At 42.3% G+C, this 20943-nt stretch overlaps 1 protein-coding gene across 1 annotated transcript in view; it reads left to right on the forward strand.

Annotated features, from left to right (window-relative positions):
- Window positions 1-20943, forward strand: part of LOC138260834 (ranaspumin-like) — a 55573-nt gene that overhangs the window by 3589 nt on the left and 31041 nt on the right. The window contains exons 3-6 of the mRNA XM_069209259.1: window positions 356-421; window positions 16590-16649; window positions 16946-16999; window positions 18732-18797. Of these exons, the coding sequence (XP_069065360.1) occupies window positions 356-421; window positions 16590-16649; window positions 16946-16999; window positions 18732-18797 (246 nt within the window). The remainder of the gene's footprint in view (window positions 1-355; window positions 422-16589; window positions 16650-16945; window positions 17000-18731; window positions 18798-20943) is intronic.

Genomic DNA, 20943 nt, shown 5'->3' on the forward strand with positions numbered 1-20943 from the left:
TCATATAGGAAATGTCACTGTTTAATTTCGAATTCTGTTGTATATTGAAATTCTAATAAAAAATGTTTATGAAAAAAGGTGTAGTCGGGATATGCTACAAAGATGCACACAGAGACTCTTAAGCATCATATTAACACGCATTGGCACATTAACTCCATCCCCAATAATGTTATTCAGACATTTATAATTTAGACATCAGAATGATGCATTAGTGATGATCCTTGGATTTGACATCAAAGACTACGTTATATAGTATGGCACTATGCATCCCTATGGGACCCAGTAGAGAAATCCAGATAGACTAATGCATGATAAATAAACTACTTTTACATTTTTTTTTTTTATTCTCTTTTAGAAAAAAGATGTGAAAAACCTTCTGGCTGCCCTACAAAACCTTTTCTGCTCATACAAAAACTGCAAGGTAAAGATATTCTCTTCTCACATTTTGATTCATAGTTACTGTTCACTATTTCCATGAACAGCTCCTCTGGAACTGTGCTGTCTCCACTCAGAGGTTTCAGTGTCTCTGTGGACATTTACATATTTTTATATTTATATATATATATATATATATATATATATATATATATATATATATATATATATATATATATATATATATATTTATATATATCACTGTCTCCCTGAGGAAATGCTTCCCACAGAGGAATCCACACTACATGTCATTACCTTTCTCTGTAGTGGTTGTTAGTCTTCTATGATAGCCCTGTCTGGAATACCTAACTAACAATGAAAGAACCACATCAGTGCCCACTTCCTGAGTGCTCCTTCCCACATCCGGTATTCTTTCAATATTGAATAATCAAGTGTTTCTTGGTGCCTAAGTAATTCCTCTGACAATAATAATCATTACCGCAAGCTCATTAATTAGTGATGTGTTACATCACTGAGTTGATTCCTTTTCATAAAAAAATGTTATGTGCATTTTAGTTCAACAGCTTGAATGATATCTTGTCTATTCAAACTTCTGTCATCCCAAGGTAAAAAAATGGAATACCCTTAGCACACTGGATTCTATTACTAATTGTTATTTCAGCCATATAAAATGCTAGACTGGCAGGATTATTAATTAGTAACAACCCTGATTAGTATAATTACCTCTGGCATTCTTTCAGCCAAAATTCCAAAATCACATCACTGCTTTCAGATGAGTTATCCTGATATCTATGCCTTATCACTTTCCACATGAACAAAATTCCACCTAGTATGCTCAAAAATGTCTTCAGTTCTATTCAATTCTACTCAATGGTGAATAATTGTCTTCACATAACTCTCCCTTGTAAAGTCTCCTTTCAAAGCACCAAGTGCTCCAAAACCATGGACTTTCATTTTAGGGGTTGGAGTCCACAAGTTTGACCTACACTGAATTGTGTGTCACTTTGTGTAACCTCTGCCAAATTAGTTTCCATGCTGTGTCCCCTATATCTCACTGTTTACCACCTGGAGTTCCTTTCACCACTCTTCATCCTCTGTTCCTTTTGTGTGCCCTGAAACTCACTGCATAGCTGGGTGTGCCAGACACCTTATCGCTAACCACATTTAGTGCTTTACATCTCAATTCTGGCCATTCTGTGTGTTCTACACTCCATTGCACACAATTCCAGTTTCCCCACAGTAGGGCGTCTCCCACTTTATGTACTCTAAAAACCAGTGCCTCAGAAATGATGTACCCTAGCAGTCAAAAACAATAATTGTTTGGGCCCTACAACTCAGTGGCTGTAACTCTGTGCCCCTCTACCAGAATGTGTTTCTTGCAACTAAACATACTGATCCATTAATCTGTTTACTCTGTTCACAATGTGAACTACATTATTTAACATATGTATAGTTATTCACAAATCTGTAAAACACTGATGTTAGTGTGAATCAGATAGTATACCCTGCATATCCGAGCGAACCAATGGATGCCTGACACTTCACCATTTTAAAATCAATTTATGAATCCAATAGCAAATGTTATTATTTTTAGCTCATTAATGATAACCAACAGTGAACCCTCCTCAGAACCCAGAACTGATTAAAAAACTCTTTAATTGTTTCTGTGGAGGGTTGGCAAGATTTTCCCTATTAATTCATAACAGTAAAACATGTTGATGGTCTTATATAAAATGAAATAATACAAACATATTCACAACTATGATCGCTTTAAAGAATTGATGTTCAGAATTTATTGTGAATAGCCACAAAAGAACCACAGGCGCTTTGCTTTGTAATTAAATTTGCAATACTTTTGCTACAGACAAAATTATTATTCTTTAATGCGAGAAACTGTACTAAGGGACCCCAATTCCCATCATTCTTTGGCAGGCACCTGAGGAGGTGAGCCCTCCAGCGCGATATAATACAATTGACATCTCTGCAACCCATGATGTGAGAAGCTGCACAGTTGGGCTCCAAGCCCCACCACCCTTTGCCAATGACTATAGTGCTACTGTGTAGGAAAGTTGCCTCGTTCTACCTTGGCTACCCCCACTTTTGGCCTGTTTGTCAGTGTGTTTTACTGTGTCTACTGGGATCCTGCTAACCAGGACCTCTGTAGTTATGCTCTCTCCCCTAAATGTAGTTGTTGGTAACTGGTATCACTGTATTTCACCCACAATTGGCACACTGGTGTCCCATTAGAATTCCCTAGTGCATGGTGCCTAGGTACCCAGGGCATTGGTGTTCCAGGGGATCCCAATGGGCTACTGCATATAGTTTGTCACCCATAAAGAGCCCAAGCAAAGGGTTCTGCAAGACTGCCACTGCAGCCTGCGGCCTGCGTGAAAAGGTGCAAACACCCTTTCACTGCCACTTTTCACTACACAAGTTTACTTATAAGTCACCCCTATGGCAGGCCTTCCAGCCCAGAGGGCAGGGTGCAAAGTACCTGTGTGTGAGGGTACCCCTACACTAGCAGAGATGCACCCACGAACTCCAGGTCCATTTTCCAGGACTTCATGAGTTCCAGGACGCCACTTTACACATGTACTGTTGGAATCATACCCCAAGGCTTTTGCAAGCTTTGGTTGTATGACTCCATGCACTCTGGGAGCACCTTAGAGGATCCCCAATATTGCCATTACAGCCTTCTGAGGGATTCCAGGCAGCCCAAGCTACTGCCGCCTCCCAGACAGGTTTCTCCCCTCCTGTTGCTTGAGAAGCTCGAGCCCAGGAAGGAAGAACAAAGGATTTCCTTTGGGAGAGGGGTGTTACACCCTTTCCCTTTGAAAATATGTGTTGCAGGCAGTGGAGGAATATCCTCCCAGGCCACTGGAAATGCTTTGAATGGCACACTTGGTGCCCTCCTTGCATAAACCAGTCTACACCGGTTCAGGGACACCGAGTCCCTGCTCTGGCGCGAAACTGGTCAAAGGAAAGGAGAGTGACCACTCCCCTGTCCATCACATCCCAGGATGGTGCTTAGACCTTCTCCAGAGGGTCCCTGGGTTTTGTCATCTTGGAATCAAGATTGACAGGGAACTCCTGGAGCATCTGATTGGCCAGTGCCAGCAGGTGACGTCAGAGCCCCATCCTGATAGGTGGTCACTCGGCTATGTGACCAATCCTCCTTTCAGGGCTATTTAGGGTCTGTCCTTTGGGTGTCTTCAGATTCGGATTGCAAGACTCCAGCAGGCATCCTTTGCACCCTCTACTTCTGACTGAAGAAACTGCATCTGGACTCTTCAGGACCCTACAAGCTGCAACAAAGAAGCAAGACGCCTTCTGCAACATTGGATCTCTGGGGTCTTCCAGCAACTGCAACATTTCCCTAGTCGTGCATCCTCTGAGGACAGTTTGTCTTCAGCCTGCATCAGAAGGAATCTCCCTTGGAGTGAAGGAGTCATTCCCCTGCTTCTGCAGGCACCAACTGCCATGACAACCGGCTTCCTGGATCCCCTCCCCTGCTGAGCTGCATGGATCCTGCATCACGGGTTGTAGACTGAATTGGTCCAGACCGTCCTCTATTCCAACTGTCCAACTTGGGTGAAGGTAAGCCCTTTCCTGACCACGTAGGACAGTACCCCCATGCACTATGTCATTTGCAGCTGCCAATGCTTCTTGGTATTCTTCCTTCAAGATCTTTGTACAACTTGAAGCTCCAGCCCCAGCAATCCTTCCTGTGACACACAGCTCCCTGAGTGTTTCTCTGGCGGCGTGGGAGCGTTTTTTGTGGTGCTGCATGGGCCTCATCTGTGACTTTCTTGTCCCAGTCCTGTGGGACTTCTGTGGGTGCTGCCTGGTCTTCTGTGGACTCTCTGTGTTGTTGAGGGCCCCCTCTGACTCCCTCTCCTGGGTGGAGTCCAACTGGTCCTTCCTGGTCCACTCACAGCAAGCTTTGAGTGTGCTAAAGCTTGTTTGGGGACTCCGATGACACAAACCTGACGGCAATCCTCCATCAGGCGTTGGACATCACCTGCAGCCTCCAGGAACCCAACTTCTTCTTCTTGGGTGCAGTGCTGACTCTTCTTTTCACCGGTGGTTCACCTTTTGCCACTTCATCCAGGTTGGTACAGTCTCCTGCCCTTCCTGGACTCTCCTGTGGTTCTTGGACTTGGTCCCCCTTTTCCACAGGTCCTTTGGTCCAGGAATCCACTATTGGTGGCTTGCAGTTTCTTCTGGGTTTTGCACTATTCTTCTTTACTTCTCTGTGTGTTCTGGGAAACTGTGATTTACTCCTGTTTTCCTGGTCGCTGGGGTGGGTCGTGGTACTTACCTTTGGCCTTTCCTAGTACTCCCAGCTCCCCTCTACACACTACACTTTCCTAGGTGGGGGACTGACTTGTGCATTCCACTTTCTTAGTATATGGTTTGTGCTACCCCCGGCCCATTTCTAACTATTGTGATTTTCACTATTTGCTTTGTTTTCTGACAGTTTTTTGGCCTATTTCTGCATACTAGTGTATATATTTGTGTATTACTTAGGAGAGTATAGACTCTATGGTATTTTTGGTATTTGTGCCACCAAAATAAAGTACCCCTATTTTTGTAACACTGGGGGGGTCATTCTGACCCTGGCGGTCCATGACCACCAGGGCAAGAATGACGGAAGCACCGCCAACAGGCTGGCGGTGCTTCCTACCCCATACCGCCGCGGTCGCACCGCCGGGGCCGGCGGTTTCCCGCCATTTTTCCCCCGGCGGTGATAATCCACCAGGGCAGCGCTGCAAGCAGTGCTGCCCTGGGGATTATGACCCCCTTACCACCAGCCCGTTTCTGGCGGTTTGCACCGCTAGGAAGAGGCTGGCGGTAAGGGGTGTCCTGGGGCCCCTGGGGGCCCCTGCACTGCCCATGCAACTTGCATGGGCAGTGCAGGGGCCTCCTAACAGGGCCCGGCCTGCTTTTCACTGTCTGCATGGCAGACAGTGAAAAGCGCGACGGGTGCAACTGCACCCGTCGCACGGCCGCAACACCACCGGCTCCATTAGGAGCCGGCTCCTGTGTTGCGGCCTCATTCCCGCTGGGCCGGCGGGCGCAAACTTAGTTAGCTTCCGCCGGCCCAGCGGGAATGTCGGAATGGGGGCCGCGTGAGTGCGGCCGCATGGCGGTTTCCGCCTGGCGGGCGGCTGTAGCCGCCCGCCAAGTTTGGAATGACCCCCTGAGTGTTCTCTTTCATGTGTGTAAGTACTAAGTGTTAAAACAGTGGTATTGCATGAGCTTTGCATGTCTCCTATATAAGGCTTGGCTGCTCATCCACAGCTACCTCTAGAGAGCCTGGTTTCTAGACACTGACTACACTACACCAATAAGGGATTTCTGGACCTGGTATAAGGTGTAAATACCATATGTACCCACTGCACACCGGGCCAGCCTCCTACACATTGATGTCCCTGCAGTGCCATTGCTACACCTGTACAAAAGGCAGGGTCAAGGGCCTGCCTGCCCCTGTCAAAGCCAGGATAAGGGAGCGCATGACTACTAGCTCCCTTGAATGTGTTATTACATCTACTTAACAATGGATGATATTTGCTCCATAAGGTACTGTTTGATTCCCCCACCTCTACTATAACAGGTTTCTTCCCCTAAATATTGTGTTCTTGGTGCAGTTTCTGTGATTGTGACTGTAACTGGTTCTCCAGCTACGGTAAAAAGCAAAACAACCTTCACCCTCAGGATCTTCAGGAGCAGGAAAAAGACAAATAAACACACTGCAGAACAATCTGTAGCGGAGGTTATAGATAATTTACTCAAGGAGGCAGAATGGTTGTTGAATGAGCATTGTGTGATGGCTGACAAAGATATTTGAAAATTAGAGTCCCCAAAGCCCTTCCATCTCAACCTCTAACTAAGCAAACCTTGACAGAACTAGCCAATGACAAATGATTACAACCAGTCTACAGAGGGCCCAAAGACACTTTAATCAGATGTGGAGGCTGCCTATCTCTAATCCCATACATTGTTTGTACTAACAGGTTTTCACCCTTGCAGAATGAAGAGTGCAAAAAACCCACAGTTTAGGATTCAGCCCCATGCCAAAACTACATACTCTAGTCCTCCATAGAAGCTGGAGAACTTGACAAGCCTTTAGAAAAAAAGAGCTGACTTAAAGCAAACTATGGTGATGTTAATTGATTTATTTTGTAGTCAGACCCCAGGCTTAATATTGAATGTCCACTCTACAATTGATACCAGTAATAGCAAATGCCTTAATACTTCTGTGCCTAGTATAGATAGAGCTTTACATAGCCAGAGAATTATGACTGAGAAAGCTAGCACAGCAGCACATGTGCTTTATACAAGTGAAAGAGGAATAGTGGGTAGCATCAATACCACACATGATACTTGAATTAGATGCTAACAATGAAAAGTCTCTGGTGATGGAAATGGTAGAAATGTATCAGATATTTATGACCCCTCGGGGCTCAACTGCATTACACACCTATAAACCCATTGAAATGGCCCATGATCGCTAAGACCCATTTTTTTATGCACTGATAATGAAAGGAGCTTGAGGAATGTTAACAGTTTTAATTGGTATTTATCTCCCCTCATTTGGATTCACACACCTAGAGCTAGCAATACCTCTGAGAGTGAGGTCTATATTATTAAAGCCCTTAAGCAAGTTTAGTTGAAGAATGAGGTTTTCTATCATTTAATCGGACATAATTGGTGTGAAAAACTATCCACACCCTAGTGGAGGTTGGGATTATATCAAGATGAACCTTGCCTGCCCTAGATTAGCTAAGGGATTAGTCACGCGTGGCCTGAGGACCGATCCTCCAATTTAAAATGGCCACCAAAAGTGACAAACTCCCTCACCAAAGAATGCTTTGAAACCCTCATGTCCAACTGCTGACACCGTAGAACAGGTCCCAGGTGGAGCACACTGACTTATAAGGAAGGGGATTACCACATCTAATAATGTCCATCTCTAATGTATTAGTTGTACCACAGTTGGGAAGTACGTACTATTGATGATTTATTTCAAGGAAATCAATCCTGTGACTCGAAAATGGTGTCTAAATTAATGGGTACCTCTTCTACACCCTTAGCCTCAGATTATTGCACCCCATGCTGACCATGTGGTATGTCCAAGTTTATATTTTGAGATTAAATATATTTATAACCCCTCAATCATTAACAGTACTCGTTTTGTTCAGTCTAGTGTGGGCAACGTTGATACTGTTGATATTATGCTGGATAATAAAGTGAGCAGATTAAAATCCATAGTGGTCTCTCAATGTGTAAAACCTAGAAACATCATTATGATAAACTGGAACGTTGTCAGCTTAAAATCAAAACGGTCACATTAAGATTGAGGACATTTTACATCACTATGATAAGATGGAACGTTGTCGGCTTACAATAAAAACTGTCACATAAAGATTGAGGACATTTTACAGGTAGCTTTGTTTTCTGTTTATTCTATGAACTATGAGCTACTGATAGTGCTTATAGGTTGGACTATGGAAACTTCCAAGTTGCAGATGAATATTCAAGTGCAGCCAGGTTTCTGGTGGTTTGGGCATGTGTCTGAGAAACTCCCTACATTGTGATATCTAGAAACGTTTACTGCTCTTCAGAGATACTGGGAAGAAGAGAATTAATAAAGACAGCTGGATTACACAAAGAAAAGCTCTGTGGGTGGCTAAGATACTTTGGGATATACTTCATGGACAAATTGGTGCAAGAAGCCAAGGATAAAAATTCTAAGAAGTTCTTGCATCTGGACACCCATGGAGGCAAGAGGGGCATAATAAGCAAGAGGCGTTTGTGCTAGCTGGTGAGCCGTTGGCTCACTTCAGAGCGCTTTACTCCAAGGAATATTAAGAATTTTCTTGCTCCATCTTCTGTGGGCAATCCTCTGATCAATCACCATCTAACACTAAACAAATACTTAATTTTTCCCTAGGCGACAATGCAGCAGCCCTCATGGCCCACAAAACATGGTCTCACAAAGATCTAGGAAACTATCAACCCATCAGCTTAATAGACAACGTGCAAAACATACTCTGCAAGCAGGTCTGGATAAGCCTATATCCTGAATGTCTGTGTACTCAATGATAAGCCACCTCCAAGCAGGCTTTAGATCAAAAACTAGCATGATAGACCAGGCCTTCTTAATTCAACTGATTAGGTGTAAGACCGTGAATATGGGGAAGGGTAGCCTATACATCACCTTTGTTGATTTGCAAGCGGTATTTGATACAGTCCAAATGGCCAAGCTTTGGCAGGTTTATAGTGATATGGAGATTCTGCTAGACATGGTAACTAGGCGCTTATACACTGGCAACTACGCATAGGCCTGTAGTGACCCTAATAGAGAACTTACAAAGAAAATAGAAATCAATCAAGGGGTCCAACAGGGTTGTGTTTTGGCACCAACAATATCCACCTCTCAAAATGACTCTACAATGATGGATGGACTGAAAATCCAAGCATTATTTTTTGTTGATGATAGAATTTTGATTTCAAAAACACAGAAAGGCCTCCTTACTTTGATTGAGAGATTTAGCCAGTTTTGTGGGACTAATGGCTCTGAATTAAATGCCTTAAAAATGAAACGAATGACTTTTAATGCTAAGGATGCACGCAAGTAGATAATATGAATGGGTACTAATTTAGGAAGATTCAACAACTTTGGTTAACCAGGTATAGGACTGTCTGTTAAGGACAGGTGGGGTGAGCAAATTGAGAAAACAGGTGTTGTTTAAAGCGTAGGGCAACCGCCATTGTCAAGTTCTTTAGGGATTGTAAAAATTACCCAGACCCCCCCATACTAAAGGTTTGTAGAGCTCAGGCTGTTAGTGCTGTGATTAATTGATCCGAAATGTGGGGCCATTGTGGAGTTGAAGCTCTTTTACCACCAGAGAGTTCCTTTATGCATTCCTTATTAAGGCTCCCACAGAGCTGTCCTCTCTTCCGCTTGCATTTAGACCTAGGTGTTCAGGAGATAAATGACCACACCAGATTGAAACCCGACTTGTACTGGATTTAAGTGTGGTCTATCAAAATACTAGCTCACCACAGAGCTAGACTTCGCAATGTGATCAGTAGAACCCAGGTGTTAAATATCCCCTGGCTAAAGTACACACAAGATTGGATAAATAATCTAGCCTTGAGAGAGCCATGGGAGATTCTAACCTCCATTACCCCTAGTACACGCCTAATTGTAAAAAAAATGTTTTAGAAGATGCCCTGAACAGAAAAGTGAACACTCCATCTTGGGGGAGTTTAACGGACACTTTTATAAATATGAAGGTTGATTTTTATTTTGAGGAATTCCCAGATTTGTTTCTATCACCTCTATCTAGGAAATTGCACATCCAGTTAAGGCAGGGTACACTTCCTCTGGCCTCTCTCACAAGATATTGGTTGAACCTAAAGTTTAGCCAAGGTACATGCTCTGCTTGTAATTTAGGTCAAGAAAATGTTGAACCCATTCTTTCTTTTTTTGACCTGCGTATAGCTATCTGCAGTTAAAATGTATTAAATGCTTATCGTTGTCATTTTGGCTTAAACAGTACTGGGAGTCCTAGAGGGTTGTAGAGCAAATACAATCCCAATGATTGTGATCCATGACTTCAGCTTTTTCTATACTGCATGGTTGGTAAGAATAAAGCCCTTGGAGGCACATATTTACAACCCCCTGCTCAACCATGGAGTCACCTTTTTGGACGCTCCGGCAGCACAGACTGTGATCCATATCTATGAAGCCATGCAAAACCACTTTGCTTGGCTTTGACTGGCCTCATAGATACTGGAGTAAGGCAAGGAAGCACAAGTCACTGCTTGCCTTAATCTGCACCAGGGGGGCGTTAAATGAGCGTTGCATTGTGTTTTCCCACACAACTTCCATGGGTTTTGACGCATTCCCTGATTTTACAAGGACATAAACCTGGGAATATGTCAAAATCTTCCACCTCCCCAGGGCAGGCGTAATGAGAAGATATATTTTATTTCTTCTTGTTGTTTCTTCTTTCTATGTGTGCTACATTCTGCAGCACAAAGAGAAGTGATGATTTCTTTTTGAAAAGCAAGGATGACCTGGCACTGTGATAGAGATTGGGAATGTCAGCATTGGATGTTTTTTTAATTCATTTTAATCTAGTATTTTCCACCTGTCTTTTATCTGTATTGAATTCTATGTTGCTGATGAATCTGTGAAATTCAAACTGGCAAATTAATAAATATACTGGGATCAAACTTACATTTGCTTTAAATAATATTAAACATTTTTCCTAATTAATATCTATTGCAGCGGTGTAGCATTAGTCCCTACAGCCTCTGCGGTTGCGGGGGAGGCAAGATCCAGCATGCCCAGGGTGTAACAAAAGCCGGTTAAGCCTGAATATTTCTAAGATATATAAGGCTAAGGGGCCCCTCATCACATTCTGCAGCGGGCTCTATCATTTTGTGTTACACCACTAATATACTGCAGAAGCATGAATAAGTATCCAGTCTCTACCTTTACGTTTGCTTGATAGATTTTTAACCTTTTTTTAGCAAGTATTGTCTTATAATTATTTGGGGAGACTTCAATATGTCATTTGAACCATGTGTGCTGGTAATAGATTTAGCAAAGGATGAGGATTCCTATTGGGGCATCCTGGAATTAACTTCACCTCTGAAGACAGAACTTAACAGGTCAGCACTACTACTTGTTGAGCTCACAATATTATATGGTCTATGGGCTTACAACGGCCATTTACCCTCAGAGAGGCACATATAGTAGCAATATTATTTTTTACTTCTTGATGTATGCCTAAGGCAAGAAATGGTTGACATGATGTTCACATGAAAGTGGCCATAACCCTGGGTCCTCCATTTAACTGTATCTTTGATTGATGATTTATCATACACTGGTAACTCTGGAGGCAATGAATAAGTTATCAATAACAATAGAAGGAATGTAAAGTGGGTGGATATAGATGGCACCCCAATGGTCATTATATCATTCTATGAACTTGTAATTTACATTGCTTCCCTCTACCATGCTTGTGTAGGCACAATAACCTGAAATAACGTTTTTGAAAGATATCAGAACAGGGACAGTAGTAGTTTGATTGTGACTGTTGGACAACTAAGAGCCTATTGGTTACTGCTATTAAGCAGGGGAGGGGCAAAGGTAAATAGGAACTAACAGGAAAGGCTTACAAAAACATTTCAAAGGAGCAATGTTCACATACATACAAAAATATGTTGAAACATTTTGGTTCACAATAAATGCAGTGGGGGGCATAAGAATGCTATGAGATAAGAAGTTCCTATCCCGTGAAAAGAATGGGTTGTGCATCTTAAAGCTCTTTATAGTGATTATTTAGAAGTGGACACTCATAATGCTCAAATAGAATTTCTTTATGGCCAGCAAAAGAACACTTTTACCTTTGCTATTACTTCGACATGTTCTGAAATGTTATCAGTTGTTACCTTATTTAAATGCCCTCTCAAATACCATAGGAACAGGCGGTCTGGTACTACACTCATGGAAGAGTGCAAAAATAGTACTACCAATTTTTATACAAGGATGTTGTAATATACCTGGCAACTAGCAATCAATCAGTTTGTTTGATAATATGCAGTAGATATTCTTCAAGCCTGTTCTTAATAGGCTCATAACCTGGATTATTGAAAACGAGATTTTGAATCCATACTAGGCCAGATTTAGACCAAAGACAAGTATGGTTGAATAGATCTTTTGCTTCATTTTGGACTAAATGAAGGACTGTGGACATTGGCCTGAGCACCTTATACGTTGCTTCTTCGATTTACAGGCAGCTTTTAACATGGTCATGGCCCCAGAGTTAAACTATGGAGGGTACCTGCAGAGACAGAAGTTTTTTCAGACTTGTTGGATTTTGTAAGAAGGATTTACACAGACAATTATGCTCTGGTCCGGCAAAATCAATCAATCAATGAATCAATCATGACATTTGTAAAGCACAGCGATATCACCCCTAAGGGTATTAGGGTGCTGAGGGTGCCATGCCTCTGTCAAAAATCCACGTCTCTAGTCTCCTTTTGAAGTCTGCCTGGGAGGGAAATTTTCAGAGGAGTGGGAGCAGGCTATTGCAGGACTTGGCTGCTGTGTAGGAGAAGGAGCTGCCTCTGCTGCAGCTGCAATGGATGCAGGGGGTTTGTGAGAGGTTTGGCAAGGTGGAGCTTAGTTGTCTTGCTAGGACGTCGAAGTGGTTGATGTGGGATGAATAGGTTGTGGAGATCTTTGTATGCAAGTGTAAGGATTTTAAATTGGCATCTCTTCTGGATGGGGAGCCAGTGGAGGTTCCTGAGGTGTGGGGTGATGCATGAGTGCTTGGGGAGGTTGAGGATGAGCCTGCCTGCAGTGCTCTGAAGAGTCTGGAGTTTTAAGCAGCTGGGAGGACACTTGAGTGTAGAGAGCATTGCCATACTTGAGGTGGCTGATGACCAGGGCATGCATGACTGCCTTTTTGGTATATGTAGGGATCCATATGAAGACTCAGCAGATCATATTGAAGATGTAGAAGAAGAAGGAGGCGACTTAGTTTACTTGTCGATTCATGGATAGTTGGCAGTCGAGGATGATGTTGAGGCTTCATGCGGGGTCTGATGGAGATCGCATTGGTTGGAATTCTGCTTCCCGCCAGTTGTGGTCCCATATGGAGGTGTTCTTTACAAAGATCAGGAATTCTGTTTTGTTGGTGTTTAGTTTGAGTGAACTGTTTTTGATCCATGTTTCTACGTTGGTCATGGCATTGAGGAAGTTGGATTTGGCGCTCTGGGGGGTCTTGGATGAGTGAGATTATTGGAGTGTTGTCATAGAAGGAGACTATGTTGAATCCTTAGGATCTGACTATGTCTGTGAAGGAGGTCATGTAGTTGTTGAAGAGGGTTGGGCTGAGAGAGGATCCCGGGGTATACCACAGGTGATTTATTTTGGGTGTAGAAGTGAAGGAAAGAAGGTGGATGCTCTGCATGAGGCCTGAGAGAAAAGAGGTGACCCACTTAAGGGAATTCCATTGAATGCCTATGTTGTGGAGTCTGTTGAGGAGAGTGTTGTTGGAGAGTGTATTGAACACTGCAGAGAGGTCAAGAAAGATCAGAGCTTCTGGCTCTCCTTGGTCAAGGAGGGTCCTGATATCGTCTGTGGTGTCAATCAGTGCAATCTTCGTGTTGTGGTTGGCCTTAAATCCTGATTGTGAGGTGTCGAGAAGGTGGTTTCATTCAAGGTAGTCGGTCAGCTGTAGGATGATGGCTTTCTCAAGCACATTGGCCGAGAAGTGAAATAGGGAGCTCAGTCTGTAGTTTTTGAGGTTGCTGGGGTCATCAGAGGGTTTCTTTAGGATGGGACTGACTTCTGCATGCTTCCATTCGTCCGGGAAGGTTGACGTGGAGATGGAGGTGTTGAGGATAGGGGTTAGTTCCTTGCTAATAGCAATGGCTCTGAGGTTGAAAATCCATTGTGCTCTTTTTGCTGTCTTGATATGGTGGTGGTAGTTGTTGAGGGTTGCCTTGTAGGTGACTCTGTTGGAGGGGACGTTGGTCACGTGCATTGTTTCTCAAGTTGGTGGAAGTCACATGTGGAGATTTGAAGTGTACCATCTCACTGGCTTGGCTGTATTGTTGGGTTTAGTTGGTTTAATTGGGGCGACTCTGTTGGAACAGTTGGTGGTCCGAGAGGAGAGTTTTTTGACAGCCTAGTTGGGATGGAGGTATTCCATGGGCTTGGGTTTAGTGGTGCCTATGGCCTGTGCCCATCGGGTCTTAGTTACCTTGTCACAGCTTCAGTGGGGGTGCTAAGGTGCTTTGAGGTGGTGTTCTGGGAAATGGAGATGTGAAGCAGATGATAACGTGGTCGGTCCTGGTGAGTTCAGTCACATGGGTGAAAATGATCTGTTGCTAGAAGTGAAGATGGCATCCAGTGTGTATCCGTCTTTGTGCCTGGGTTTGGTGACCAGTTGGGTGAGGTCGATGTTGCTGAGGTTCTTCATGAGGGAAGTGGAGTTGGTGTCGCTGGGATCGTTAAGCTGGAAATTCAGATCGTCCAATAGGAAGCACTGAAGGGAGTCAATGGTGAGGTAGGCAGTGAGGTTGGCAATGGAGTTGCCGAAGGCTGGGCGTGGTCCTGGTTGCATGTATGCGAGGCTGCCTCGCCCCCTGGTGTTAGTATCAGTCTGCAGTTAGATCGTCGTCAGTGATGGTGCATTGGATGGTTTCCTTGAAGATGATGGTGATGCTCCTGCCATGTTTGTTGGTGCGATCTCGGTGTACTATGTTATAGCCATCAGGGGTAGCAGAGGCAATGTCTGGGTCTGAGGAGAATGATTGCCATGTTTCATAGATGAAGGCGATGTTCGGGTCGTTGGTGGTGATGGTGTCCCAGATTTACATGGTGTGTTTACATAAGGAGCAGGCTTTCAGCAGGATGAAGTGGAGTTGTGCTTGGTTGTTTGTAGTCTTCTGTGTAGGTGCAGTGCAGGCGTTAGTGAGTACAGGTGGGTCCGTGTTCCAGAAGAAACAACAAACTGTCCAAAAGGATAGATGTTAGAAGGGCTGATTTTAGCTTTTACCCATATCCTCTTCATTAGTTTACTCTCTGATGATGATTCTTTATTAATATGTAGATCCCAGAAAGGGCTTCAAATTTTGGTACAGAGGTTTGCCACTTTTAGTAGCAATGATGTCTTGCAGATTAACACACCGAAGACTAAATTTAATCCCCATAGAAATTTCAGAACTAAAACGAGGCTGAGAGCGATCTTTTTGGAGAAAGTGATGGTGTTCGATTTTGTTGACATCACACTTTCCGAATCTCAAACATGGCCTGCGCAAATTTAGAAAAGCACATTGATACTGAAACATAGAGGATATGCAATAGTCAGGTTTGCAAAGCACACAGCAACTTTCACTGTTTTTTCGTCTCTCAACATCATAGAGGAAAGGCAGTTAATTCTGCCATGTATGGTTCATATTTATGGTGGCATAGTGCTGCAGAGTCCCTCAGGAAAACCCAAAAATTATTTTGTGAGATACTGGTTGAAACTTCCCCATAGCTCCCCGCTAACTCCCCGCTATTGCCATTGTTATTAGACTGGGACTTAAAAACAATAGATAGAGATGCTAAGTTAAGGCACATTTTATATTGGTTTCAAATCTTGTGAGTGAAGAGATAGAACCATATAGGCAGCGGCTGTATGACGTCATTTCAAAACCACAAGAGCTCAAGATACTTTGGCTGATGCACATTCAAATAGTTTAGAAAATCTTGGGTTGAGTGAGTCTTCGACTTCATCTATTACATCCAGAGCCTACAACATTGTGAAAGAGAGGTTCTGGTGCTTGGTCTCTGAGAAACAACAGACCTCCCTACCCCCAGGCAGATAGACTAATTGTTTTCTATCTCAGAAATGTGACTATATATTCAAAGCATTTTTGGATTATATGAATTCTTCCTCATCCAGAACTTGGTACATAAAGTTTAGATTTGGCATCCTTCTCATAGTATCCTTTATGTGTATGTTGATGCCCTCTGAATTTCAGTGTACCCTGTGTCCTGTTTTCTACCAATTTGAGAAAACAGAGGGACATGTTTTAAGGCTTTTTTGCGTGGACTATACAAGGCCAAGATCTAGATGGGTTAAGCCACTTTGCCTGGTGCTGGGATTTAGGAACTACCAAGATGCTATAAGAACATGTATGTGTGATCAAGTCTGTGTGCGGCTTTATTCCATCTCAAATATTCTACATGCGGCTTGGCAAACAAGAGCCAAAGTATTACAGTTATGATAATAATTAAATATTGAACTCAATGTATAGATACTAAATTGATAATTTTGAAAATGATTTTTCTCAGCAAATTGAATGTCATTTTATATTGAATGTAAATATGTGATTTTATATGTGTCATGTATGGATTATTCTTTGATGCTTTTCCTGTCACATATGTGTTTTACTACTGATATTATCCATTGAGTGTGTCACTGCTGGAGTCAGGGAATGATGCCCCTCTTGGAGATAGTGGAACGCCTCTACCTTTAGAGTAGAGATGCAAGCAGGCAGTCAGTATGGTGGCCCTTTATGAGTAAAATATCCTAACTGCAGCCTTCTCGTCTCACTCAGACATGAACTGTATATGCTATTTGTAACCAGTTTCTGAACATTTCCCCCAGACCAATGAATGCAGCCTGGAAGAATGGACACAACTTTTAGCTGAAGTCAAAGAAACCATGGTACAGTGTTGCTGAATTAATATTTTATTAACTGCTATATTTTTAGATGTGTTTGAGGGTAATCTTCCACTGCCAATAAAGGAACATAATTTCAGTGTATTGTAATATTGAAATCGTACATCAATGAAAGTTTTACAGTCTTTGATCTTTTAAAGTCAACTCAGTAATGACAGCTTTGTATTTATTGTTTTAGTTGTTCACAACATACAGCATATAACATATGCAATTTTCCAATACTGGCTTATTTTCAATGTTTATGGTTATAAGAATATTTTGCATTGTTTTATTATTTCCAGAAAGACACTGGATGTGTGGTTGATCACCTTCTGTTAGGCGGAAATCCAACAGTGGTAAGTTCTTAATTTTTAGCTTGTTCTGTTGTCTGATTCGAGAATTACCGTTCACATCTTATCCCTGATTCAGAGATATGTTCCTAATCCAAATTGTCTGTCTTCAGTAACATCTCCCCTGAGCACCTCAGGACAATACTTAGTGGCTATCTCTGGGGATGTCTCACATCAGTACAGTTCTTGTTGTCTGTCTCTGGTTATGTCTCCCCTGAGAGTCTCAGAACAATACTTGAATGTTTGTCTCTGTGATGTCTCCAACAAGGACCTTAGTTCAGGATTTAGTGGGCATATTTGAAGTGGGGTGGGATACTCTTGAAGATTTTATCATCACTCCAGTGTAGCTCTTTGATAACACTAATGAGGCAGTACCAGCTATGTGCAGATGAAAAGCCTATCTCCCTACCCCAAAAAGTTTAACCCCAGGGTTGGATCAGCTACAACATTACTCTAGCTTTACCTCCGGGCATAACCTGATGTAATGGAGTGGGTATGATATACCGAGCAAAGTAAATGTTTACTCACACATCCTGATGAAAATGGCACAACAATCAAGCACTTTGTGCAAATATTGACCTAATTTTAGATTTTGGTGGTTGGGTTATTCTGTCACAGCGGTGACGGATATCCCTTCAACCGAAATATAAATCCCATTTATGTCCTTGAGTTTTATCTTTCGGCAGATGGGATATCCGTCACCCTTGTGATGGAGTAACCCATCCTATGAAATCTAAACCAGGACCATTGTCTGATTTTTTTCTTTTGAGCCTAGTACTGGGTAAAGTGACTATAAGGAAACTGAACATGTGCTTGATGTTCCTGGAGGTTTTTCACCTGTACACCTGTATACCAAGATGGTTTCCAGTGAAAATAGCAATGTGTTGATTGTTATTAGACTTTCTTAAATCTTCTAAACTCTTTCAAATAGTTCAGCAGGATCAGTATGTCATATTGTTGTGGTCAGTGCTTAGGATCATTTAGATTTTTAGAGTGGAGGGTCTCTATGAAAGACGCCAGGCTGATACGTCTCCCTGTTTTTCATGTTAGTAAAAGCCAACATTTTGTCCATCATATTTTTTGCCATGGTCATAAGGTGAGCCCTAGCAGTGCTAAATGAAGATAGTTCTCTGCCACAGTTTATAGCTAACTGATCTGTTAAAAAGTTAAACCGCAGAAGTATTTTCCCACTTACACAGTGGTAAATGGGTGTTTGACACTGGAAATTTAAAAGAGTGTTCCGCCTTTCGCTGGAAATGTAGCAGAATGTGCTGGTGTAGCTAAGCTAAACAACAAAACATAGCACAGTGGCATAACCCAAATCCAAATTGGCAACACAACTGACACATAAAGGGATCAGAACAATACAACAGTTAAAGGTGAATACAAACAGTAAAACACATCAAAAATACAATGTCATGCTAGAGGAACAAAACACAGCAGCACAAACAACAAAATAAAATATCATCATCATTAGAACATGCAACACAACAGATATGTACAAATATTCTTCTCACACAGTACCAGCAATAGAAATGTGTTTTATAAGACAGGGATAAAAGGTGTTTGCACCAAGAACTTCCAGAAATATTTTCACGGACATGTAATAGACCAGGCCAGAAATGCTTTGTGATGCATCCCTATGTGTTTCATTTGTGAGTCTAATGCACTTTTAATCTTTTTGGATTTGAGGACAATCCAGGCTCAAATCATTAACAGTTTGTCTGTTTTCTTCTAGGAGAAAATTGCAGCCCAAGTTGGAAAGGCTCTGCAACAACTTCGTGACCTTGTCAGAAATCTTCTGGTAATGCTAATTCAGTTGGGGTGAATTTGTGTTATATGCCTTTTTCAATTTATTGTGTGACACACTCACATAAACACACCATTTCAGGACTCTTTGAAATACAAGGTCCATCTTAAGCAAACAATATACAAAGTTAAAGAGAAGGCAGGCCCCGTCCCTGGAAACCCATTGTAAAGGCACAGATTGTTGACTCATAATATAAAAGCACGCATGGGCTGTCTACAGGACCACCTCCCTCATCACTAACCTTTTAACTTCCTAATAAAGATATATCTCCACTAAATACCAGTGCAAACATGCTAGCATTCTCGACTGTACTGTGTAAGCGAAGAAAGGCTCCCTTAAAATACCATGGTGTTCCTTGAAAATGAAACCATAAGGGTTTTGAAGTCTCATTAGAAGTCACTCAAAAATATAATACCATTAACACATTTAAAATGGACGACATCCATAGCTCCATATTAAGGAATGCTATCAGTTCAAATACATGGCCAGATTTAGAGTTTGGCGGATGAGTTACTCTGCCACAAACCTGAGGGATATCCTGTCCACTGTGTTACAATGTCCATAGGACATAATGGAATCGTAATACAGAAGAATCTTTCACGTTTGTTACGGAGTAACCCCATCTGCCAAACTCTATACCCTATGTCCTTGTCCAGACATATGTCCATACAATTGCTCCTCATAATCTCTCTCAAGATGAAAATTCAACCCCACTGAAGTCTCTTTCACTCATCCATCAAGCCAGGTAATAACCCTTATCCTTCAAGTTTTCTTCATTTGGAGTCAGCACAATTATTGTTTTTGGGTGAAACCTTCTAAAACTGTACAATATTTTTCACACTGATAGATACATGGTGCACATGCATGACTTTGTCTTGAGGCCTTAGTGATATGCTGTGCCTCACAAATCAGCAAAAAATTTAAATGGAGTAAGTAAGCCAATGCAATTTTCCCAGAGGTGGCTGATCCTTGCAACTTTGTCCACACAAAAAAAATGGTTACTAATACAGGGTATTCTGAACCCGTTGACATGCTTGATACCATTCATGACCAAGAATCAGAACCTATGCTGATCTACATATGGTGTCTCTGTATTTAGAGTGGCATAGTGAACAATAATATGGTGAACTGGAATGAGCCCCAACATAATTACCAGTGGCTCAGTTTAAATCAAACATACTACTTCTTATTTTTTCATTTCTCCCATTTAAATGTCCGACCATTTTCAGTTTTTAAAAAGTGTTCATATTTTCTGCTTGAAATAGGGCTACACAAACTAAAAAGATTTATAAGATGGAATATGACCCACCCTGTGTGTGTGCAGAAATCCTTTCCATTTCTCAGAGTTAGACAATATTAATTTCAGTGTAATTGGAGAAGTAAATGGAGAACCACAAATGGAAGATAAAATGAGGTCTGCCTGAACTGATTTATGTGGAGGTGGCCACCAAGGTGATGTCAGTCTTTGCCAACCTCCCTCAGATTTCACTTTTAAGCTATGGTTGTTGTAAGAAATTGCCTCTTTCGACCTGGCAGACCCCCATTTTATGCGTGGAGAATGATGTGATTTCAAACTGTGAGTGCCCTGGGCACCTGCTAAACAGATTCCCAAGGCCAGATTTATTTTCCCAACATTGGACTATGCTTGACACTTCAGCCACCTTTGTTAGTCCCTTGTGAATGGTACCCCTAGTACCTAGTACATGGGTCCTGAAGAGGGCCCCCCACAGAGCTGCACCACCAATTGTGCCACTCTGAGAGGCCCCACACCAGTCTCATACAGACTGCAATTGCAAGTGTATTACAATGTGTAACCAAAGTTGCAGACTTGACGTGGCACTCACCAAGAGTGCCATGCCCAATAACAATGCATGCAATATAGGTAACTCACCCGTCTGGCAGGCCTTGCAGCTCTAAAGGCAGGGTGCACTATAAAGCATGTGAGGGATATGTGTGCATGAGCAAATATGTCCCTACTGTGTCTTTGCTAATTCTTAGACATAGTAAGTGTACAGGGAAGCCATAGCAAAAATCATGTGCAGGACACTGGTCATTACAAGTTCCCCAGCTACATGATGGCATCTCTGAACCCTGGGTTTTTTGGTATCAAACAACTCAGAATAATAAAGCCACACTGATG

This window comes from Pleurodeles waltl, chromosome 10 (assembly GCF_031143425.1).
Source record: "Pleurodeles waltl isolate 20211129_DDA chromosome 10, aPleWal1.hap1.20221129, whole genome shotgun sequence".
Taxonomy (NCBI): Eukaryota; Metazoa; Chordata; class Amphibia; order Caudata; family Salamandridae; genus Pleurodeles; species Pleurodeles waltl.